The sequence below is a fragment of the Protopterus annectens genome, chromosome 4.part1 (genome assembly GCF_019279795.1).
Source record: "Protopterus annectens isolate FY-2018-M chromosome 4.part1, PAN1.0, whole genome shotgun sequence".
NCBI lineage: Eukaryota > Metazoa > Chordata > Ceratodontiformes > Protopteridae > Protopterus > Protopterus annectens.
In genome coordinates, this window is record NC_056734.1 from 307,835,454 (window position 1) to 307,858,878 (window position 23,425).

Below are 23,425 nucleotides of genomic sequence, written 5' to 3' on the forward strand. Positions count from 1 at the left end.
GAAAAAGCTGTTTGAGTTAGAGCTTGGAGTTCAGTTTGGTTAGGGGCGTGGCAGATCAGAGTGGAATCATCAGCGTATTGCACAATTGTAGTGTTGGGGATGGCTTTATGGAAGTCCTTAATGAAGATATTGAATAATAATGGGCAAAGAATGGAACCTTGTGCTACTCTGGTAGGAGTAGGAAGGAAGGTTGATGTTGCTTGGCCCCATTTCACAGCTTGGGACCTGTTTAAAAGATAGCTAGTGAACCAGGAAAGAGCTTTCTGGCTAAGGTTGAGGTTAGAGAGATGGTTTAGAAGGAGGGAGTGGGAGATGGTGTCAAAGGCTTTGGATAGATCTAGTAGAACAGATGATGCTAAGTTACCGGAGTCCTGGGCAGAGTTCACAGAATGAAGGAAGGAGAGAAGGGCCGTGTTAGTACTGTGTCCTGTGCGAAAGCCGTGCTGGGTAGGAGAGAGTAGTTGGTGTTCATTAAGGAAAGGCAAGAGCTGCAGGTGGATACATTTTTCGAGGATTTTGGATATAGGGGAGAGGATGGCAATGGGACAGAAATTAGAGACATTACAATTCTTGCCACCTTTGTGAAGTGGAAGAATGAAAGCAGAACTCCAGAGTTTGGGTACATAGGATTCGTGTAGAGATCTGTTTATTAGAATGCTGATAGGTATAGCAATGGAATCAGAAGCTATCTTTAGGAAGAAGGATGGGATGTTATCAGGGACATTGGAGCAAGGCTTGAGTTTATGGAGCAGTTTCTTTATTAGGTCGGTGGGTACGGGTTTGAGTTCGAAAGTGGGGGGTGGAAAGGGAAGGGAAGATTGATATGAGGGGGGAGGGTTGTTGTTGGAGAAAGTTTTGGTTAGATTGACGATGGAAGAGGTGAAGAAGGAATTGAATAGTGAGGCAATTTCAGGGTCAGATTTGCTGGAGTCTGGACATGGGTTGTTTTTTGTACCAGGTCTGAGGGGGGAGTTAATGGAGTTCCAAAATTGTTTGGGATTTATTGTAGTTTGATGTAGTATGACGTTTTATCTGTAATGACTTCTAAATCATCTAGAGCCAAAGTACTACACACTCACACCTAAGGCCAATTTAGAATGTCCGATCCACCTACTGTATGTCTTTGGAACATGGGAGGAAACCGAAGCAACCAGATGAAACCCACACAGACACAGAGAGGGCATGCAGACTCTACAGAGAGGGCACCCCAGCCAAAAATAGAACCAGGGATCCTCTTGCTTTGAGGCATGAACACTTTCTGCTGTGCCACTGTGCCAGATAAAGCTCTGCCCTTTATTTTGTCCTACTCATGTGGTTTCTGCCATACTAAACTGGATTTATATAGTGCCATTGACACCACCGTTAGCATTATCTGTAAAATCAATTGACCTTTCCCTAAACACACACACTTTCTGAAACCTAGCTATTTCTGAAAAACTAATACTTCTCAGTTTTGTTTCAAGCAAAAATGCAACTTGTACGTGTAACTGATTTAATTTCTCCTCAAGTAGTTTCCTTTTAAATTGGAGCATTAAGGTAACTACCATTCTAAGAGTTAATATGCATTTTTTGGACTATGCTCCTGGATCTGGTGTGCATATTTTCATTTTGTAACTTTATAGAAAAGCACAAGTTTTTAAACTCTTTAATATTACACAGAAGAACAGAATATTGTAAAGAACAAAACCAGAAACAAACATCATTAAACTATTTCCCTGGTGCTATAAGTGGTCAAATCATAAGTTTTCTGTAGGCACGGCAAGATAAGGCATCAAGGAAGTTGATCTTAGTTAGCAGCTCAGTTATCTATGCGTGTTGTCTGCAGAAAATGACAGTAACTTATCACTGCTGTCTAACTCATCCTCGGGAGGAGGGCAGCAGTGATGGCTTGCCTCATGTGGAGCAAAAAAAAAAAAAAAAAAAAAAAAAAAAGCACAGATATGTTATAGTAAAAGACATCTACATCTTCAATGTAATTTCAAGCTACTATTGACCACTACAAAAAGATGAATCACCAGTTAAAATAATGGTGACAGACCCTATACCAGGGTACTAAAAAAACTTAACAAAAAAAAATATATATATATATATATATATATATATATATATATATATATATATATATATATATTTATATATATATATATATATATATATATATATATATATATATAAGGGTCTAGGACACATGCTCGATTAGCATATGTCCGAATCATAAAACATCGAACACACATACACAAAAGAGCTTAACATCGAAAAGTGCTTCTGTGTATGTTTAGTTCAAAAAAAAAAAAATCCACCCCCACACTTTATTATTCTCACTCCGAGATCGCACTACAGTGGGAAAAAGGGAATTTTCCCTTACCCACATTGTAGTCCAATCTACGAAACAGTCAAACATACATGGAAGCACCTGTCGATGTTAAGCACTTTCGTGTATGCGTGTTCGATGTTTTGTGATTTGGACATATGCTAGTTGAGCATGTGTCCTGATCCCATATATATATATATATATATATATATATATATATAGATATATATGTGTGTATATATATATATATATATATATACACACACACACACACACACACACACACACACATCTATATATATATATATATATATATATATATATATATATATATATATATATATATATATATGTCCTCTTCAGATTGTACAAACCTCATATAATCGAAGACCACATTGTCAAGATGACAATATCGAAAAACCATTTTAGCAAACCATCGCAGCAATGAAAATCTTCTAAGGGTAAATAACCTGTTGTCCAACAAGATGAACTTTGCCCTTTTCCCAAATGTAGTGTGATCTCAGAATTGGTATATTTAATTAGGGGATGTGGGGGGTGTAGGGATGGTGTGGTTTAAGTTTTGTTACATTTTGGATGAGTGGTTACTTACCATGAGAATATCTTCATTGCTGCAGTGTTTTGCTGAAATGGGTTTTCGATATTGTCGTCTTGGTGATGTGGCCTTCAATTATACAGGGATTCGATGATCTGAAATAGGCCTACATATATATATATATATATATATATATATATATATAGAGAGAGAGAGAGATATATATATATATCTATATATATATATATATATATATATATATATATCTATCTATATATATATATATATATATATATATATATATATATATATATATATATATATATATATATATAAATATATATAAATCTATAGACACACACACACACACACACACACACACACACACACACACACACACACACACACACATATATATACATATCAGGAGCATATATTTTACTCCAAGCAAAATGAAGCATTGACAGTTTACTGGAAAGGCATACTGCATATCAAAAACATAGAATAAAGTGAGTGGAAAATAAGTCCATCAGCCAGAATAGATCATTAATATTAGAAAGATTAACCTTCGTTTGTGCATCAGGTATTGTAAGTAAACAAAACAACCGTAATTGCATTCCATAGTAATCTAAATTATGCCTAACTTATAATGAGTAATTATAGTGAACTTGCATAGTTAAATGCTTTATCTCCTTAAAAGGATAATTACCAGGCTTTAACCTACAGACATTTCTGTGTCCTTGTGTATTATGCCAATTCAGTTAAAACCTTAAAACCCCCTTCACTACTGCCACTCCATGGGATCTTTGCTGGTATTTAAAGTCTCTGTAATGGCGAGACATATATGTATCATTTCACACCCCTGCCATAATAGCAAAAAAAAAAAAGAAAAAAGAAAAATCTGCCAGAGTATAGAATGTCAACTTCCTTACCTCCACACATCACACAATAAATTATAACCAAAAGAAATTCTGGAAGTTAATAAATAACATAACTGGATGGACTTCAGCTCCTGATTTATCTCATAAAAACATCATCAGACTCTTCTCCGGATATCTCATGGCATCAGAAAATTTTACACAATCCACTTTCTTGCCTGAAAACAGTGCCCACTCTTACACCAAATCCATATCCTTCCAGCCCTATCCACCTGGCACTCTTCAATTTTATTTTAAAAGATAACTTTCACAGACATCTCCACACTTTTAGACAAAATCCCCATGGATGTTCGTAGTTTGGTACTAGGCTATCGGCCCTAGGGCCTATACAAGCCTAGCCATAACAATTCCCTGGCTATTTCTTCCTACACTATGCTCGGATACATTTCACACTTGGTTCATCTGTCTCTCTCTTTCTTTCTTTTAAGAACACTTACTCCCCCCATTAAAACCCATACAACTTTTGCATCTCCAAAATAATTATGATCACACAATGGAAAATAACTTGAGTCAGACCTAGTTCCAAAACCAAAAAAGTCTGCTAAGGACTGTAAACCAATTTCAGCCATCCCATTAGGCAAGATTCTGTAAAAAAAAAAATATTTATACAAAATTAACTTCTTACATACATTCCCACAGGATAACTTTGGATGATCAACATGAATTTTGGACTGGTTATAGTACTATGAACTCTCTTCTCTGTGTGACAGATGACATACCACTATCAATCAGCATGTCCTCTTGGACTACATCGCCACTCAACAACCAACTTTATGGTTCAAGGACTTCCTCTCTTATAGATAATTTTTGCTTCTCCTTGCCCACGCCAGCTGTTTCAAAGGCAGTTCCTCAAGGATCAGTACTCTTATTTATTATCTTCACTGTCTTTATTCACAATCTACCACTTGACATTCATTCCATAAAACATATATTAAATGCAGATGATATGGTTATTTACAGGTCTGCCCATCTCCCATTACCATTAAGCAGTGACTTGAAGTAGAACTGAATTAATCAAAATCCTGTTTAGACTACGTTATTATCTAGAAGTCCCCAAAAGCTTTCAAAACACAACCCAATAGGGTCAATGTGCCTTGATCATACCACTGCCTTTGGTTAGATTCCACCATCAGCTTACTACAACATATCCCACTCACCAAAGCCAAAGTTAATAAACTCCTCTTTTTGGCCAAGAAACTTTTACCACTTCTTCAGCCACAGTACTAGAGCAGGTACTGGTAAGGGAGTCCTCCTTCCCCAACTGAAGTATGGCTTACTTATGATCTCAGCCTTCTGTAAGAAAAAGTCTCAGCCCTTCAAACAACCACATACAGTATCTGTCAGTTCATCATCATCTCATTCTCAAGAGAAAGCTCCATTTACTTATACTCTACAAAGGGAAGTGCCTTCCCAACTGTCAGACAAATGCTCTTCTGTTATACAATTGTCTGCTCAAATGGGCCAATGAGCTCTTCTGTTATACAATTGTCTGCTCAAATGGGCCAATGAGCAAGCATTCCCATATTTTTCATTTAGGATCCCAGAGACTCCTGCCAACAAATACGCTCAGATCACTGAAAAACTCCATAGCATACCTACAAACTTCATTCTCTAAATTAAAAAAGTACAGAACATCCTGAAAGTAATATAAAATCCTTCTTGTTAAGAGCAACATGAGCTTCAGGAAAACATACATAGAAATGTTTAATACAAAATAGATCACCTTAACCAGTTTCGAAATTAGAACTTCTAACTGGTTAGCAATTGTGAGGTTGCTATAAAGCCATGACACTTGCTGTTTAAAATGTGATAATTTATACAATAAAAGTTTGAGAAGATGGATTACTTTGGTACCAGTTTAGATCAACAAAGTCCAGATTTCTCGCACATACCTACTGATACTGACAGCAATGAAAACCATTATTTCTAATGATAGGAATAGCATTGTTAGTAAAGTTTGCCACTTTTAAAATTTAATATTCACTAGCATTATGCAAATTGTAAATTAGTTATTAAAAGTGTATTGAGTAGAATTTTAAAAGACAGAGCCCCCAAACTGTGGGTTTTGGCAAAAGAGTTTGGCCTAATGAAAGAAAATGAATTTTTGGCATTTTTGTTTTAGTTTTTTTAAGAATCTGTTAATATTCTGATTATGAAAAAGGCTTTGACAAATTGTTGTCGTATTAAGTTAGTCCAGAAGTAATAACTAACAATATTATATATGTAGCTGTTCATGAAATATCTGGCTTTGTATGGACATGAAGTCCTCCTTTAAATATACTTTAATGCTTGTGGTCAGAAGATTATATCAGATGATGTATATGCTGCATTTAAGCTATGGTAAGGATATGCCGAAGGTCGCATGTACTGTAATTACTATAGAAGAAAAATAAAGGAGATCCCCAACTAATAATGTTTGCATAGTATGAATATTATTAGCAACCTATAACTTCAGTAGAAAGATAAATTTAACAGAGTCTAAATGGGTACTAAATAGACCTGTAAGCAATTGATTGGCAACAGAGTCTTACACATTCTTAAGATTCAGGAAGACAAGAAGAACAAAATTGGATATGTTGAAAGTGGGTTTGCAACAGGTCACATAAAGTATTTGTTGTATTACTAATCCGAATGGTGGGAAAATGACAATTTAATCAAAAGGCTAGAGATAGGTATTAACATTTCAAATGACCTTGGAATAAATGACTAGATTGCTAAATGCTGTCAAGATATTCTGAAGGTACAGGTTCACGGAAGGTCTAGTTCTGAGGTAGACGTTTGACGATAATGAGGGAATGCAGATATTTGTTGTGTGTTGTTCTTACTTCAGTATTTTCATTTAACAAAAGGGATTGAGGGTGTGTCTGGTAGATAAGCTGTGGACATTTCTTGATCATTCTCTTTTTATTCCTAAGTAGAGTTTTATTTGCTGCCAGATAATTAATATAGGTCATGTCTGAAGTATAGAAATGAACAAAATATCTGAAGACAATTAAACAAATGAAATGACAGTGTATCATGTGGTTTGTACCTTCAAGTTACAGATGTAATTTCAGATGAAATAAAAGAAAATGTTTGGCTTCAGGGGAATTCATGCACCCATAAAGCGTCACTGGATGAGATTGGAATAGCTCATTGGGTTATAATGCATGGAAAGATGTTGTGTGCTGATTCTCATCCTAAAGCTGCCAGGGCACAGACAATAAACATTTTGGTCAGTAGTGAAAGAAGACAATAGTTAACAGTAAAGTCTGTGAATGATACAATATTAGTAGAGACAAATGGAAGATCCTCAGTTCTGTTATACAACTTAAAATACTGATGCATTTCTCTTTATTCAACAGCACAACTTGGATGTTCATCACAAACTGTGCCACTGTGCTGTGATGGCACTGTTAATTCATGCACGCCTAATGGAAGCAGTTGTCATTGTGATATCGCCTGTATTAATTTTCATGACTGTTGCAATGATTATGTGGATACATGTGTGAATGGTAAGTGTTTTAATGAAAAAACTGTTTTTAAGTATTATGTCTGTTTATGCTTACTTAATGCTCAGTATTTCTTTGGGTAGGAAAAAAGCAGGTCTACATCACAGTCAAAGTTACGTAACGTTGAAACCCTAATGGTTGAACCATTATAACTTCTACTACCTAAATAAAAAACACAATGGACAACAGAATAAACTGTTGTAAGCATGGGGGCAAGCCCCCCTCCATCTCCCATGTGGAGAGCAGTGCCTCCCACACCCACCGCTACTTAAATATACCAACTCCGAGATCACACCACATTGAAGTGAATGGAAACCTCCGCCTATGGAGATTTCCATTCACGCGCTCGAACTTTTACAAATCTGAACATATGGTCTCGACCATATGTGGTTCGAACTTGTAAAAGTTCAATGAAGTGACAGTTACCCGGAAAAAACTGTAGTTATGCAAATCTGCAGTCTGATCTGTTTTTATGAAAAATATAAATGATAGATTATAGTAAATGGTTTATGTTGGAAGCTTTGCTTCTGTATAAATGCATGTTTTTAATTTAATTGTAAACCACTTGTAATGACTTAAAAGAATTGTTAGAAAACCAATATCCATATTTAGGTGAGATTAATATTTTTACTGTGTACTTCTGGAAATAGATTTCCTGCAATTTTTAATACTCTGATTTATGTTTGTTAAAATATTTATCGGTAAGATAACATACTATACAGACGATGAGTCAGAAAGAGGAAACATTATGTTCTCAGCTCAGTGGGAGAATGGCCGTTTATGATGTTGATGGTCTGGAAGATTTGATAATATGGAGATAGACTGAGTATCTCTGCAAATTATTTTCTTTATGGTCATAACCTTTTGGGGGTAGAATGATTTTTACTGAAGACCCCCATTACATTTGAGAATTTCATTTCAAGTGCTGTGGTTGCTATTACGGTACTTGTCAAGTCCAGTCATAGTGTCTGGTATCATATTTGTAGCACGGAACACAACAAGAGAAGAAAAGGCTCTCTTTATCTGATAATAGATTACTTTCCCATATTCCTATCAAGCTTTTGTTACCAAATTGCTCCATTTCCCTTTAGTCCCACCAGGATGATCCATTAATCCAGGCTGTGCCTCCATACCATAATGTTTATCCTGTTGACAGATCAGCAGCCCTCAAGAGCATCATTATATCAATTTTACAAAAAGAACAAATGTAATGTTACAATGTATAATATCTACATGTCACATTCACTATTTTTTATAATTATGTTGCACTTTCTCAGCTCAACCACGATTTTAAATTTCACAAATGTAAAATCTGACCTGATTCATTTCTCAAGCATGTATACAAATGACATAAATTTACTATGATATGCAAAATAAGCAATGCATGAAAGAAGCATAGCTTTTGTTTCCTAAATGAACAAAAGGCCCAGACATTTTGCGTCTATATTACTTAAAGTTTCAGAACTTCGAATACCATATGGTCAACACCATATGATCGACATTCTTAAACTTCGAAAATAAAAAAAAAAACAAACAAACAAAACTAAGTGCTTTAAGCAGGGGGGCAAGCACCCCTGTACCCCCCACACCCCCTGCTACTTAAATATACCAATTCCAGGATTGTACTATGGCGTAGAAAAGGTAAATCTTCACTTTATGCACCATTCTCCATTAAAGTACAATCTTGGAGTTGGCATATTTAAGTATGGGGGTGTAGGAGGTTTGCCCCCCTGCTTAAACAGTTTTAATTTACTTTACTTTGTTTTTTTGTTTTTTTTTTTTATTTTCGAAGTTTCAGAACTTCGATCATATGGTGTCGACCATAGGGTATTCAAAGTTCTGAAACTTCATTTAAGTAATATAGACCTGACATTTCTGACATTATGATGTTTCATACCTGTTAAAATGTCAAAGACAGCTTATCAAAAATTATATTTTTAAAATGAAAACTCATCAAAAAACAATTAACTGTTTTTTGCTTTTAGAAATACTGCTTGAATGCAATCTATAGAAGATATAGGACCCAATGTCACTCTCTTCTACAAATGTACAAATGTTTGTGTGTGTGTGTGTGTGTGTGTGTGTGTGTGTGTGTGTGTGTGTGTGTGTGTGTGTGTGTGTGTGTGTGTGTATCTGTACAAAATATCTCTTGAAGACCTGTCAGCCATCAGTTTTGTTCTGCAAACTGTGCCCACTTTAAAAAAAAAATTGATTCTCCCACATATATCTATCTATATATCTATCTATTTATATATGCATTTCATATATATATATCTATATCTATCTATATATAATATATATATATATATATATATATATATATATATATATATATATATATGTACACACACACACACACACACACACACACACACACACACACACACACACAAACATACACAAGCACACACCTATATATGCTGTCACAGGCGCCAATCCCCAAATTCCCAGAAGGTCAAACATTAAATTTTAAGCTAGGAACAAAGAAAACCCCAAAGCTCGAACAACATATGACAAACACAATACCTGCTTTTTGCAGGGGTGCAAGTGTCCCTGCACAACCCCTGTTTATTATATATGCAGGCACCAAGACTGCACTACAGTGAGGAAAGGAACATGCCCCCAGTCACCACTGTACAGCAATCCTACACATTGAATGTCCATGCCATTTGTGCTTCTGGGTTTTTAATGATCCTTACTCGATCTTTCAAAGTGCAACCTTTGGGAATTTCAGATTGTGAAAGAGATCCAAATTAAGTAAATACATATACAGGTAAAATGTGTGTGTAAAAAACATCTGATGCTTAGAGAGGGGATTGTGAGTGCAGACTGTTTATTACAACACAAAGTATCGAGCACTTTCATTCATCACATCTGAATTTGAACTAAAATACATAGATATACCCCAACAAAGTCTAAATCTGGAATTACAAAATAAGCGAGGAAGTAGACTAAGGGACATTGACAAAACATTTTAATTAGTCCGAATGTACATATGTCTTTTCAATAATTATTCTTACAGTGTGCAGGACTGCTCCCTCTGTGATATGGATACCCTGGGATTAATTAGTAATCCTGATGGACTTAAGATAACTGAAAAGATGTCTGTAATAGCTAATGGCCATTTTTTCTATGAGTTTCCTATTATCAGAGACAATATGGCAGAGACAATGGTGACCTGCAGCTGGTAATCATTTCACTGGTGAGAGCACTGGCAGACATCTGCAATTAAGTTTGCTATATCTCTATGTATATCTAGATCTATGTGTGTGTGTGTGTGTGTGTGTGTGTGTGTGTGTGTGTGTATATATATATATATATATATATATATATATATATATATATATATATATATATATATATATATATATATATATACATATGTGTGTTTGTGTGTGTGTGTGTGTGTGTGTGTGTATATATATATATATATATATATATATATATATATATATATATATATATATATCTACTAGTTTTGATTGAAAGTGTATTCTTCTGAAAAAGACTAGTAGACCTCCACTAGCACAAAAGTGGACTTAAACAAAAGTGCACTTTTGTGATTTTCGGTTCAAGGAACCAATAAGAAACAATGTGGCGCCGAAGCACACTACAGTGAGTAAAAGGGAATTTACCTGTTTCCCCACTGTAGTGCGATCTTGGAGTTAGTATATTTATGTAGCTGGGGTGTGGGGTAAAAGCACTGTTTTTCATATTTTTTTTTTTTTTGTTTCTAATCAGTTCGTTGAACCGATACTCGTAAAAGTGCACATTTGTTTAAATGCACTTTCGCGTTAGTGGAAGTCTACTATTCTTTTTCAAAAGAATATACTTTCAATGAAGCATAGTAGACATATATATATATATATATATATATATATATATATATATATATATATATATATATATATATATATAAACAATTCACCACAAGGGCCAAGTGAATAAACCAACTCAGAAGAAAAACAAAAAATTCACTTATATCCACAGAAGAACCAACAGACTGGATTAGCGTAAAAAAGTTTAATCTCCGCTTTCGTAAAAATCTTCATCCGCTGATGTGTGTGCATATATAGTGTATATGTGTGTGTGTGTGTGTGTGTGTGTGTGTGTGTATGTATACATATGTATGTGTGCTTGCATGACTGTGCATATGCATTTATATAAACCTCAAGCAGAGAACATTCAAATAATTTTTCTAAAGAGATTACAAACCTTATCAGATAGTCTGACTTTACTGAGCAACATTAACTGAAGATAAGGTAAACACATTATAGACTGGTCATCATAGAGAATTTTCCTGCATGTGAAGTCATTTGTTTGCATTACCAGTTTATAACATCACTGCAATCATAATAACAAATAAAGACAACAAGTTGCAAACATAAAATATTTCCTTCGATTACTTTAAAATGCTTGGTAAGGTATAGTACAAAAAAAACCTCATAATGAAATTACAGTTAAAATGAACCCTTACAAAAACAAACAGGTTTCTACTCAGTTGTTAAAAGCATAGAGCAGGCATAGAGTAAACAATAAGATAGGAAGTCTAGGGTAGCGACGCTAGGGGGGTCACAAGTCTTTGTGTTAAAACGTAACTTATGCTACCTATCTTTTGGTCCTTCCTTCCTCGCTCTTCTTTTTCTTCTCCTCCTATTTTTCCTGCCACCCACCTGAATTTAAACAGCAGTGCCTTAGTTTATTGTACTGATCAGCCCTTCTTTAGTTCTTCAGTCCTATTGTTCTCTACTATAACTACATTATGCTGCCTTTTCATTTACTCTCTCTACTTCTACTGTTTATTTTTGCCCATCCCATATCTTACCTCAGTCCATTGTTACCCAGTCTCACTGTCATCTCCAGAACACTACACCATAGTTTTAAATGATCCCTCCTCTCTCCCTGCTACAGCACACAGTCTATACTCAATCAAATCCCATTCTGAATTCAATTACACATACAACAAAGAAAAACTCACACTGAATGCAGATCATTTAAAGGTGAAAACCAAATATAACAAATTATTTCACTACACATACTTCTCATTTAAGCTTGCTCTTGATGGCGGTATACATTCTAATGCTGGCCCCTCTCTACACACCTCTACCAGCCCACCTACCATTATTACTCCATTTCCTCCCAACCAAGATAATAGTCTAGTTTTATGAACTTAGATTGTAGGAGCATATACAATAAACTGCCAGAGTTACATGAATATATAGCCTCATACACCCCTGACATACTAATAGCAACAGAACCCTGGCTAAAACCAACTACTAATGACCACCAAATTCTCCCCCTAGGCTATAACATCTTTACAAATAACAGACAGCATAAGAAAGCTGGTGGTGTGCCTAGTATATACAAAAAAAAAAGCCTTGGAATCACTTCCTACCCCTCAACCACCCCAAATTTCCCAGTGCTGAAATAATTCTCTCTCTTCCACAAATCAGCAAGCACAGCAGCATATGCATCATTGCCATCTGTATCTCTCCATTCCTAGAAGCGATCCGGTATTCGATCTCTCATAATATTGATAAGGAAACCATCATCATAGCTGATGTTAATATAGACTACCTGCTTGTATACCCTTCCTCCTCCTACTCTGTTTTCTGTTCCAGCCCTAGTAACATCCTACCGCATTAATGCTAATATTCATCTACTGAACCTATGTGCATTATCATTGCTTTTGTATCTCCAGCTATTATGTTAACATGTCTTTGACTGATGTAAAATAATAGAACTTCTACAGTATATGATAAATGTATTTAGTATTTGTCTCAATACTACCCACAAATGTTATTGCTTTTCATTGCAATGTGTGTTTTATGTACAGCTTTTCTCTATGGGCCTTGGTTGAAAATGGGACTTGTGCCCAACCAGATTTTCCCGGTAAACAAAAAAGACAAAATAAATAAATAGCTGTTCTTTTGTACACTATGGATGTAGGTGTGCCACAAATAGCATTAGTCAAGTATGCAGACAAAAATGTCACCACTAAAAAACAAAATCATGTGAAGATGCTGAGAGGTACATCTGCTCTGCCAGAATTGTCAAAGATAAGTAATAATCTGATAATTATAAACAAAATACACAATGCTAGCTATTATCTTAGAGAATAAATAGTAGACAAAAGTAATATCTACAAATATTTCAGCATCATATTTTGGACAAAATGGCATTCTGATATGCACATTTATGCAAGAGGACAAAGTTATATTAAAATTGAAAAATCAAGAGACCCAAAATGAATTAATGGCAGTCCATACTAAGTGAAACACCAAAATGTATGCATATAGTATGCAGTTCATATTAAAGGGAAGAAATACCAATGCTGAAAGAAGACACTTACATGAAAAGAATCCATTCCTAATAGTATTACAATGAAAGATAAGAATGCTTATCAAATGCAATCTTTCCTATAGAAGAAAAAAACAGACTCATGATTGTAATACCCAAAACATACAGAAACAAATATCTGTTCAAACAACATATTTAAGGTTATATGTATGGCTTTATATGTAAACTGTTATTTTCAGTCTGAGAATATATTTTCTTATATTTTTAGCCAATAAAATAAATGAAAATTGAGCAAATTTTGTTTGCAGACAAATTGGCCTTCACATATTTTAAACTCCATAAGCTTTAACCTGAGCATCCCTTCTCTCTTAGCTATTGGTGATTTTGCTATCGCACACGATTGCATGCCTGAGATGTTAGTGGGCTGTGAAAGTGAATTTAGGCTTTAACCAGCTGCTGACAATAAAAGAAATAAGTGGCATCTTTTGAAGGGGGTCTTAGGATTTTAAGTTCAACAAATCATTTCTTACTTTCTTGGCACTGTAGCATTTAGCAATTGACGACAAATTAGTCATGTGATGTAATTCCTACTCGTCCATCTCCGCTCTTTGCATGAATGGAGGGTGCTAACCACCTGCATGTTATGCATGGAACAAACAGTACATGAGCACTATTTATGCTTTTCATTCCCTTCACAACAAATCCTGGAGAACAATATCAACATATGTAATGGAACAGGGACCACGATGCCTACAGAGGTGTGGGATGCATAGTTTCTCTTCTGTCATTTAATATCACATCATTTGAGTTGTTTTTCATGGAATTTGAAATAAGGGATTCTTTGTGACTATGGTTAATCAAATCATAACAAGCTGAATCATGTTTTACAGATGTGTGAAAATGAAACGTAATACATTGACATGAAGTGTTTGTAACTGCCTAGAAGTGAGACAATATCCCTGTTATGCTCGGATTATTTAGTTAATTATTCCTCATTTATGTGTGTAGTTTGGCTCTACAACTGTTTTGCAGAAAAAAACTTGCATCTTAGACCTGGTCATTATCAGCATGGGAAATCGATGCTCCACACCTATGGTCACCCACTCATTAGTCAGGTCTGACTATAAGCTAATCACTCGACATCCTCATCCGTCCCCCAGCCCCCAATAAGGAAACCTCCATAAAAAAACTTCTCCAAAGCCAACTTTATGCTACTCAACTCAGAAGTGACAAACTTCATGACACCCATGCAGATAGGAACTGAAAGTTCGACTGCTGAATCCTACACTAAGGCACTGTATGAACACATCCACGCGTGCGTGAATCGTGCCATCCCAAATAGAACCAAGACGCTATCCTCCAAAAAAGAAAGCCAATCTGGTGGCCCCCTGCCATAAACAAACTTTACAACAAAAGGAAGAAACTGTTGCAGAAAATAGGAAAACCCCAGGATACAAAAAAACTCCCCTACCAGCCTCAGTAAGAAGCTGAGATCCCTCATAAAATCCTCCAAAGCTTGATATGAAAATAAAATTGACAAAGATTCCAAAGACAACCACAAGGCATTCTCTAGCTATGTCAAGAATCAAAATGGCAATGCTCAGATCTGCTCTGAGCTAAAACAGAATGGTATTAAATATACTGATCCCAAGGATATTGCCAAAATCCTGGCAAATCATTTCAGTGCCAACTTCACCCCCCCCACCCCCTAAAGGGCCCATTTCAATTCTGAAAGATTGCCAAATTCCAGTAATAATGGCCACCCAGGTAAAAACCACACTCTCCAAAGCTAAGAATACAGCATCCATGGGACCAGACAACATCCCAGGCTGTGTACTACATGAACTAAAAAATTAACTGGCGCCTCACTTAAGTGTCTTGTTTAATCATAGCCTCACCTCAGGCTTCGTGCCCACTGAGTGGCGCACAGCTACAGTTATCCCACTCCACAAGAGGGGATCCAACTTGGATCCTGGGAACTACCACCCCATCAGTCTGACAAGCCTGATCTGCAAGGCCATGGAACATATTATCATGGAACTTATAAAAAAAGACATTGGCAACCTTCAAACACTGGACCCCACCCAGTTTGGGTTCGTGAAGGGCCGATGTTGTCTCCTGAACCTGATTGACCTCTTTGAATCAGTCTCCAGAGCTGTGGACGAGAGTAAGGTTGTCCACACAGCCTATCTGGACCTCCTCAAGGCCTTCAAGACCATCCCCCACTCTGGAATCATAGATAAACTTACTAAGCTGGGCATTAATCTCTACGTCACTCAATGGGTTGCCAACTGGCTTGTTGTCAGAACCCACACTGTAAAAGTAGCTGACTCCAAATCCAGCTCCAGATAAGTGACAAGTGGAGTACCTCAGGGTTCAGTCCTGGGACTGCTCTTTTTTGGCATCTACTTCTCTGAAGTACAGGCCAACACTAAGGGACTCTGGCTAACAATATTTGCAGATGACTGCAAACTGGGAGGCATTATTGAATCCCCAAATTATATGGATATTCTACAAAAGGGCCTTACAGAAACAGATGCTTGGTGCCAGAGCCATGGGCTCAAGCTCAGTACCAAGAAATGTATAGTTATCCCCTTTGGGAAAAAACATGTACCCATGAGTTACCACATAGGTGGCAGTACACTAAACACTGAAAGTGTGATAAGAGACTTAGGGACCCAGGTGGACAGTAGTCTCACCTTCGATAATCACATTGCCACAACAGTCCGGAAATCATTCTATGTGGCACACCTCATCACTAAGGGCTTTTTATCCAGAAAAAAGGAGATCATTGTCTCACTGTACTCATCCCTCATTAGACCCATTATAGAATATAATGCCCCATTTGGTATGTACCTCTCAAGACATCTGCAACAACTGGAAAGGCCACAGAATTATCTCACTAAAAGAATCACAGGCCTAAAGCAGATGCCCTATGATGGCTATCTAAAAAACTCAAAACTACAGCTATACTCTGTCGCATATGGTCTACTCAGAGGTGATCTCTGCTTAACATACAGGGTGATGGGAATCCCAGAGCTATTGGACATGCTATACTTAAAGAACTCCCAATCCCTCAGAGCCACACTCTCCAGGGATCTGAACCTTGTCATCACAATGAACAAGACATGCTGGAGGGGTAGATTCCTGACCCAGAGACTCGCCAGACTCTGGAAAAGACTGCCCATACATGTCAAGCAGAGCGCCTCTTTGGCCTTCTTCAAATGAACCTCGACAATTGGATGGGAGATAGGAAATTCACCCCTGCAGTCACATCAGTCGCCATGCTAGACAGGGGTCCAGGGAAGTAAATATTGTGGGAAGAAATAGCCAGAGAATTGTTATAGCTAGGCTTGTATAGACCCTAGGGCCGATAGTCTAGTACCAACCTATGAACCTATTAGTTACAGTTTTAACTGAAAGTAAATGATCTGACTGCATCATTGTCAATGTGTTTTCTCTTAAACCAGAGATCTTCCAAGCTCCCATGCAAAACTCTCAGCTGTCCCTGATTTTTCAGAATGTGACTGATTTTGCCTCATATTTATGGCCTGCCTTATAAAATTCTGATTTTCTGGTAAATCATTGAATATTCCAGTCAGCCAATAATGCCAGACATCAGAATTTCATATCAGAAAATTCATGTTGATATAAAACCTGTAATTCTATTAACCTTTTGAGTGAATTAGATGAATATTTAAAAATTACTCTTGATTTTTGGTCTTTGTTTTCACACCACTTTTTATTTTGGACTTTGTCCAGATTTCTTGAGCAAAGAAGAGCAAAGAAGTCAGTCCAAGGGGATCCAGTATTGGTCAGCCTAGGAAGACATGGTCAACAGGCCATGCTGCTTTGCCAGAGATGGCCTGCACCTATCGCCTCCAGGTATATGGATACTTGCAAAGGCATTAGCCACCCCTATTGTGCTTTTTTAGGCAGTGTCAAAATGACCAATCTCCCAACATAACAAAATCATGTCTAGATAAACTCAAGAAACTGAACTTCTTGGAAGCACTCCTCACTTTTGAAGATCCTGACATTGATGTAGTCACTGAGACATGGTTCAAAGGCATGGAAAGCACCCTGCCCATGCAGGGGGACAATGTGTTCTGTACACTCAGACCACAAACTGAGTGTGAAGGAATGAAAGTTGGAGGTGTATCTATCTTCATTAAGGATAAGTACACCTCAGGACTGGTCAAACAGTATGACTCTCTTGAGCTACTCCATGTCCAATTGACTATGGGCAAAGCCGCCTACCACATCATAGCTAGCTATAGGTCCCCCACCATGAAACCGGAAAAGCATAGCTCATACCTGGACTTACTGGAGTCACTTGCCATACTGCCCAACACCTTACTCATGTGTGATTTTAGTTATCCTACCATCGAACGTTAAACATACATGACCACAAACATGCTGGCTCAGAGGTTCTTGGACTTTATAAATATAAATACTCTGGAACAGCTAATCAGCACATCCACAAGAGGCTCAAATGTCCTGGGTATAGTATTTGTTAACAGGGGAAAGTACTACTGTCAATTCTGTGTGATGATCTCTCTAGTAAGACGACCCTAAATCAGTTTCATTCAATGTAATTATAAGACAAGATACCACATCAAGCTCAAAAATGCTTAAGAATTTTTCTACGACAAATGCCACCTACTAAGTGATGGTATGAGAAGTTTCAAAGCCCCTTTCAAACGCATATAACACGGACTTCTATACAGAGGTATACACCACTGCTCTGTATAATCACTTAAGCAGTTGTATAGAATAGTCTGTTCCTGACTGGATTAAAACCAGGTCATGATGAAACAACAAGCCACTCTGGTGAATCCCTAGTATAAACAGGCTATACAACAAGAGAAAAAAAATAATATTCAAGAACATTAGGGAACTGGCTCAGCAGAGGAAGAAATCACACTCTAGCTTAAATAAACATATTAGAGAGCTTGTCAAGTCCTCCAAAGCTAATTATGAAGCAAACATAGCCTCCTTAACTAAGGATAATCACAAGACATTCTTTAACCATGTCTGAAATCTAAAAGAGAAAACTCAGCTAAGCACTGAACTGGTGGTGGATGGCACCTGTGTACAACTGAAGGTAATAGCCTACCTGCTAGCTGACAGATTTGGAGGAAACTTCACCCCCCGTCCACTCCAGTCATCCCCCTAAGTATACCTGCCACCATTCCTCAGCCTATTATCTCAAGACAGCAGGTCATCTTGGTGCTCTCCATGGCCAGAAAATGGCATCAATGGGGCCAGACAACATTCCCAGGTTGCCTTTTAAACAACTTAAAACATGACCTTGCAGACTCACTTGGATCCCTGTTTAATCACAGCCTGAAAGCTGACTATGTTCTGGCAGAATGGAAAACAGCGACAGTAATCTCTCTGCACAAAGGGAGACCATCAATCAACGCTGGGAATTATAGGTCCATAAGCTTGACTAGTATGGACCTTATTATCAAGGACATAGGCAACCTCTAAACTCTGGCCCCAACCCTGTTTGGATTTATTAAAGGGAGATCATGCCTATTAAACATGGCTGACTTCTTTGAGAAAGTCATCAAGACCCTGAATGAGGGAAAAACAGTGCATACTACCTACCTTGACCTACCCAAGGCATTTGACACAATCTCCCACTCAAGTATTACAGAGAAACTCTTTCAGTTGGGAATTAACCCTTACATTACCAGATAGGTAGTCAACTGGCTCACTAATGGGACACATACTGTCAAAGTGGATGACTTCACCTCTAGCCAAAGACCAATCACCAGTACCATACCACAAGGTTCTGTGCTGGACCCCTTACTGTTCAAAATTTATTTCATAGAAGACCAGGCAAACTTGCATGGCTTATGGCTGACCAAGTTCACTGATGATTGTAAATTTGGAGCAATGTGTGAGTCCCCCAGTGATATTAATCTACTGCAGACAGGATTAATCCAGACAAATGACTGGTGCCAGAGCTACAGATTAAAGCTAAATGCAAAAAAAATGCATTATTATTCCCTTTGGGAAAGCTGTCATCCCTGCTAATTCCCTTATAGACAGCCCCCCCCCCCCTCAAAATGTAGACCCAGTGGAAAGTGATTTGGGTACTCAGTTTTATAGCAATCTGAGCTTTAACCACCATGTATCCACAGTATAAGGAAATCCTTCTATGTGACATATCCTATAAGTAAAGGCATCACATCTAGATCTAAGTATTTTATAATTCCATTTCACTTGGCCCTCAAAGGACCAAGAATTGAGTACAATGCTCCCTTTTGCATGTACCTCACCAGGCACCTTCCACAACTGGAGACACCACAGAAGTTTCTCACCAAGAAATTACATGGTACACAAAGCAAGTCAAGGCAGAAAGACTGAAAGTCCTGCCACTGTATTCTGTCTCCTACAGGTTGCTAAGCCATGACCTGTGCCTGGCTTATAAGACAGCCTCTGAACCAGCCCTGATGAAAATGCTACATGTTCATAAATCAAACTTAAGGAAGGTCACTAGCCTTGGACATGAGCAAGACATCCTGGAGAGATAGATACATCTCCCAGAGATCCCCACTTCTCTGAAACAACCTTCCAGTTCATGTTAAAAAGAGCCCCTCCCTGACCCTCTTCAAATGCAACATAGATCAATGAATCGTCCCCACACATTCACTCTTGGTGTGATGCCCATGTCTCTCCTGGACAGAGAAAGTTGATACTGACTACCACAGAGCCTTACCTCTGCAAACTTCATGTACCTAACCACTGACAACTGGGGCAACTCAGGATACATATGGCTAGGCTTGTAAAGACTCTACGGCTGTTAGCCTAGTAACCTCCTATGAACATATGAACCCAAGGTAGTAGTTGTGATCTCTGAGGATAAACCAGGAACCAAACAAGAAACCAATGGTTGCAAACAGAGTAAGCCCAATAAGGAATACTGGATCTACACAAAGTTGATTGACGTAATAAGAACATGTAATCCTTTATTCACCACAAAGCGCTTTTCATCCCACTGAATTGCGAGACTTCTTCAGGTAAAAGGCATTAAATGAATAAAAACATATATAGTAAACCTGTTGGAAACTGCCAGACTCTTAGCCCTTTCGGTACAATGCATTCACTAATGCATTCCTGAAAGTACGCTATCTCAAGTTGTAGTTTTTTAAATTTGAAAAGTTTCTGGTCCAGTTGTTTCAAAAGGAAAGATATATCAGCTAGCTCTCTAGCCGGTTGCTCCGTTTTGCCACTAGCATATTGTGTTTGAATTAAGAGCAGTTCCTTTAACCAAATGTTGAGAGTCGGAGCTCCTATAAGCTGTGATGGTACCTCTTGGTTAGGCAGTTCAATACAGTTATTGCCTTGTAAGACATTCCATTGCAGGCTGGACCATTCTATTTGTCCCATGTTGACTGCCTGTGTTAAACTAGTGTTATGGCATAGGAAAAACTGATAGGAAGTTTAGAGAATGAGTCTACTAACACCTCTATCAGGTAAGGAAATTGAAACTAGAGAATGCTTTGACTAGGCACATTCAGGATCATGTAGACCATACCTTCAGGTTTAAGGCAATAGTTAGTGTCGTCATTGATGGGAGAGGAGGCCTCTGAATAATTACTATTAGAAAGACTGGACCTGTTATGGCAATTGTGAATGAGAGCTTGCCAGTTCCCTGGTTTAAATGAAGTTTATTCTATAACTTGTATATTAAAGTTGAAAGGTTTAATGAGATAAAAAACTTTTTAAAAAACATATAAAAACATTATTGTTGCATACATTTTGCATTATTTCACACCCTAGCAATTTTGTGGTTCTTATTTTTATATATATTTTTCCAAATACTTGTTATTTGTTATTTACATTTCACTTAATGTAGTTCTGTAAGTGAAACTGAATGGTTACCAATACAGGGTAGTAGCCCTAACCTTGTTCAACCATATCATGAATAATTCTGAATAATTATTGAATATATATATATATATATATATATATATATATATATATATATATATATATATATATATATGTTTTGGTCAGTATGTAATTTATATATGTATATATTTTTTTAATTACAGTTGAGAAGCACTTGGAAATAGTATTTAATATTGTTCACATTTGTATATAATTCAAGTTTTTTGAGGTGTGGCTTTAATTGCTTTGTTTTTCATTGGTGGATGTGAACAATTAATGGAGTGTGCTTTAATATATATGATTTTATTAATTTAATGGCTTTTACCTGAAGAAGTCTCACAATTAAGTGGGACGAAAAGCTCTTTGTGGTGAATAAAGGATTACATTTTTTATTACGTGAATCAACTTTATGTGGATCCAGGAGTCTTTACTCCATTTGTGATCTCTGAGCAGGTTGGGGGGAGTAATGTGACATGAGGATATTCAAAAGTCTGCAATGTACTAAGCCATTTCGAAGATTCCACATTTCTCAACAATATTATGGAAAATGTTTGAATACATGGATACTACAGAATTTACCTACTTCCCTATAAAATCTGTTTTTATTAATGTTTTTCATTTGCACATTTTTTATTACTTAATGTAGCTTGATTCTATTTTAAATTCACTCATTTTTGAGTGTGTGTGTGTGTGTGTGTGTGTGTGTGTGTGTGTGTGTGTGTGTGTGTGTGTGTGTGTGTGTGTGTTGTTTGTTCAGATATTGTGAATGCCCTCCTAGTGAAATAAAATTAATTTAAGGTAATATATGTTATCAGACTGTCATTAGCGTTAATGCAGCAGGTTCTTTAAAACCACATGTAACAGGTAATTGTTATGAATATAATAACTGTATGACACATTTGACATTTTTTTTTGCTTGGTCTCACCTTTGTCATTAACTGTTATTTTTACACCCATTAACTGCTAGCTTCAAATAACGGATGTTTGAAGTCACCGTGCTCCCCTAATGGCAAATGCACCAGACTCAGCAAACCAGTTGGAGGTTACCTTTGTACATGTGCAGCAGGTTTTACAGGTAATTAAGTGATATTTTTAAATACATGTGTCATTGTACTTGGACATGTAAATTCTTTGTACTAACCTTCCAACTGTGTAGCATTGCTTGGAATTCAGTCATTGACAGGGTCAAAACCTTTATCAGTTATCTTGTGTTGATCAGAACTTAGTCATGAAATCAATGTTTGCTTTCTTCTTCTCATTTGACGGTGAGTTGTATCAGGTTTGTTGCCTACTCATGGATAGGTTGTTGAGTGGAAAAATCCTAGTTTTGTCCTTCATAGGTTCATAGGTGATTACTGAGCAAACAAGCTCAGAGGTTCATGTTATGTCTAGCCCTGCTTCTAAGTATCTTTATTGAGTATCAGACCCTAAATGTTCCCAAATTCTACTGATGAGAGAAGGGTCCCCACAAGATGAACCGCTGGCTTTTTCACCCACAAAATGTAGCTAGACTTTAAGGGAACATGTATTTTGCCATGAGACAGATCACTGAATCCCCACTGATGTAATACCATTAGGTAAGTGTACAATTTTTTCAAGTACCGCTAGGGAGTGGAAGTTCCTGTTACACAACTGTAACATGTTATGTTTAGTGATCAAATGCAGGTTATGCAAGCTTAGAAAAGAAGTAGTCATAGGTAATTCATTCTACCATCTCTTTTGCTTTCTTTGTATTTGTACAATTTCAAAGTTAATGCATAACAATAAAAGAGAGTATGGAGGAACAGGCGACACGTGGGAGATGTATAGGAACTTAGGTCATGCAAAAAAGTGATTTTGTCTTAATTCCACTGTTTCAGGTGATCTCTTTTAGTAAAGATTTTAATGCTCTAGATTCCCTAGTGCTCATAGAATTAACAAGGAT

The 23,425-nt window shown here is 37.0% G+C and overlaps 1 protein-coding gene across 2 annotated transcripts in view; it reads left to right on the forward strand.

Annotated features, from left to right (window-relative positions):
- The window catches only part of LOC122800842 (probable GPI-anchored adhesin-like protein PGA55), an 813,969-nt gene that overhangs the window by 292,861 nt on the left and 497,683 nt on the right, over positions 1 to 23,425 (forward strand). For both annotated transcript variants that reach the window (XM_044070155.1, XM_044070156.1), the window contains 2 exons: positions 7,147 to 7,296; positions 22,469 to 22,576. In XM_044070155.1, coding sequence (XP_043926090.1) covers positions 7,147 to 7,296; positions 22,469 to 22,576 — 258 coding nt within the window. The remainder of the gene's footprint in view (positions 1 to 7,146; positions 7,297 to 22,468; positions 22,577 to 23,425) is intronic.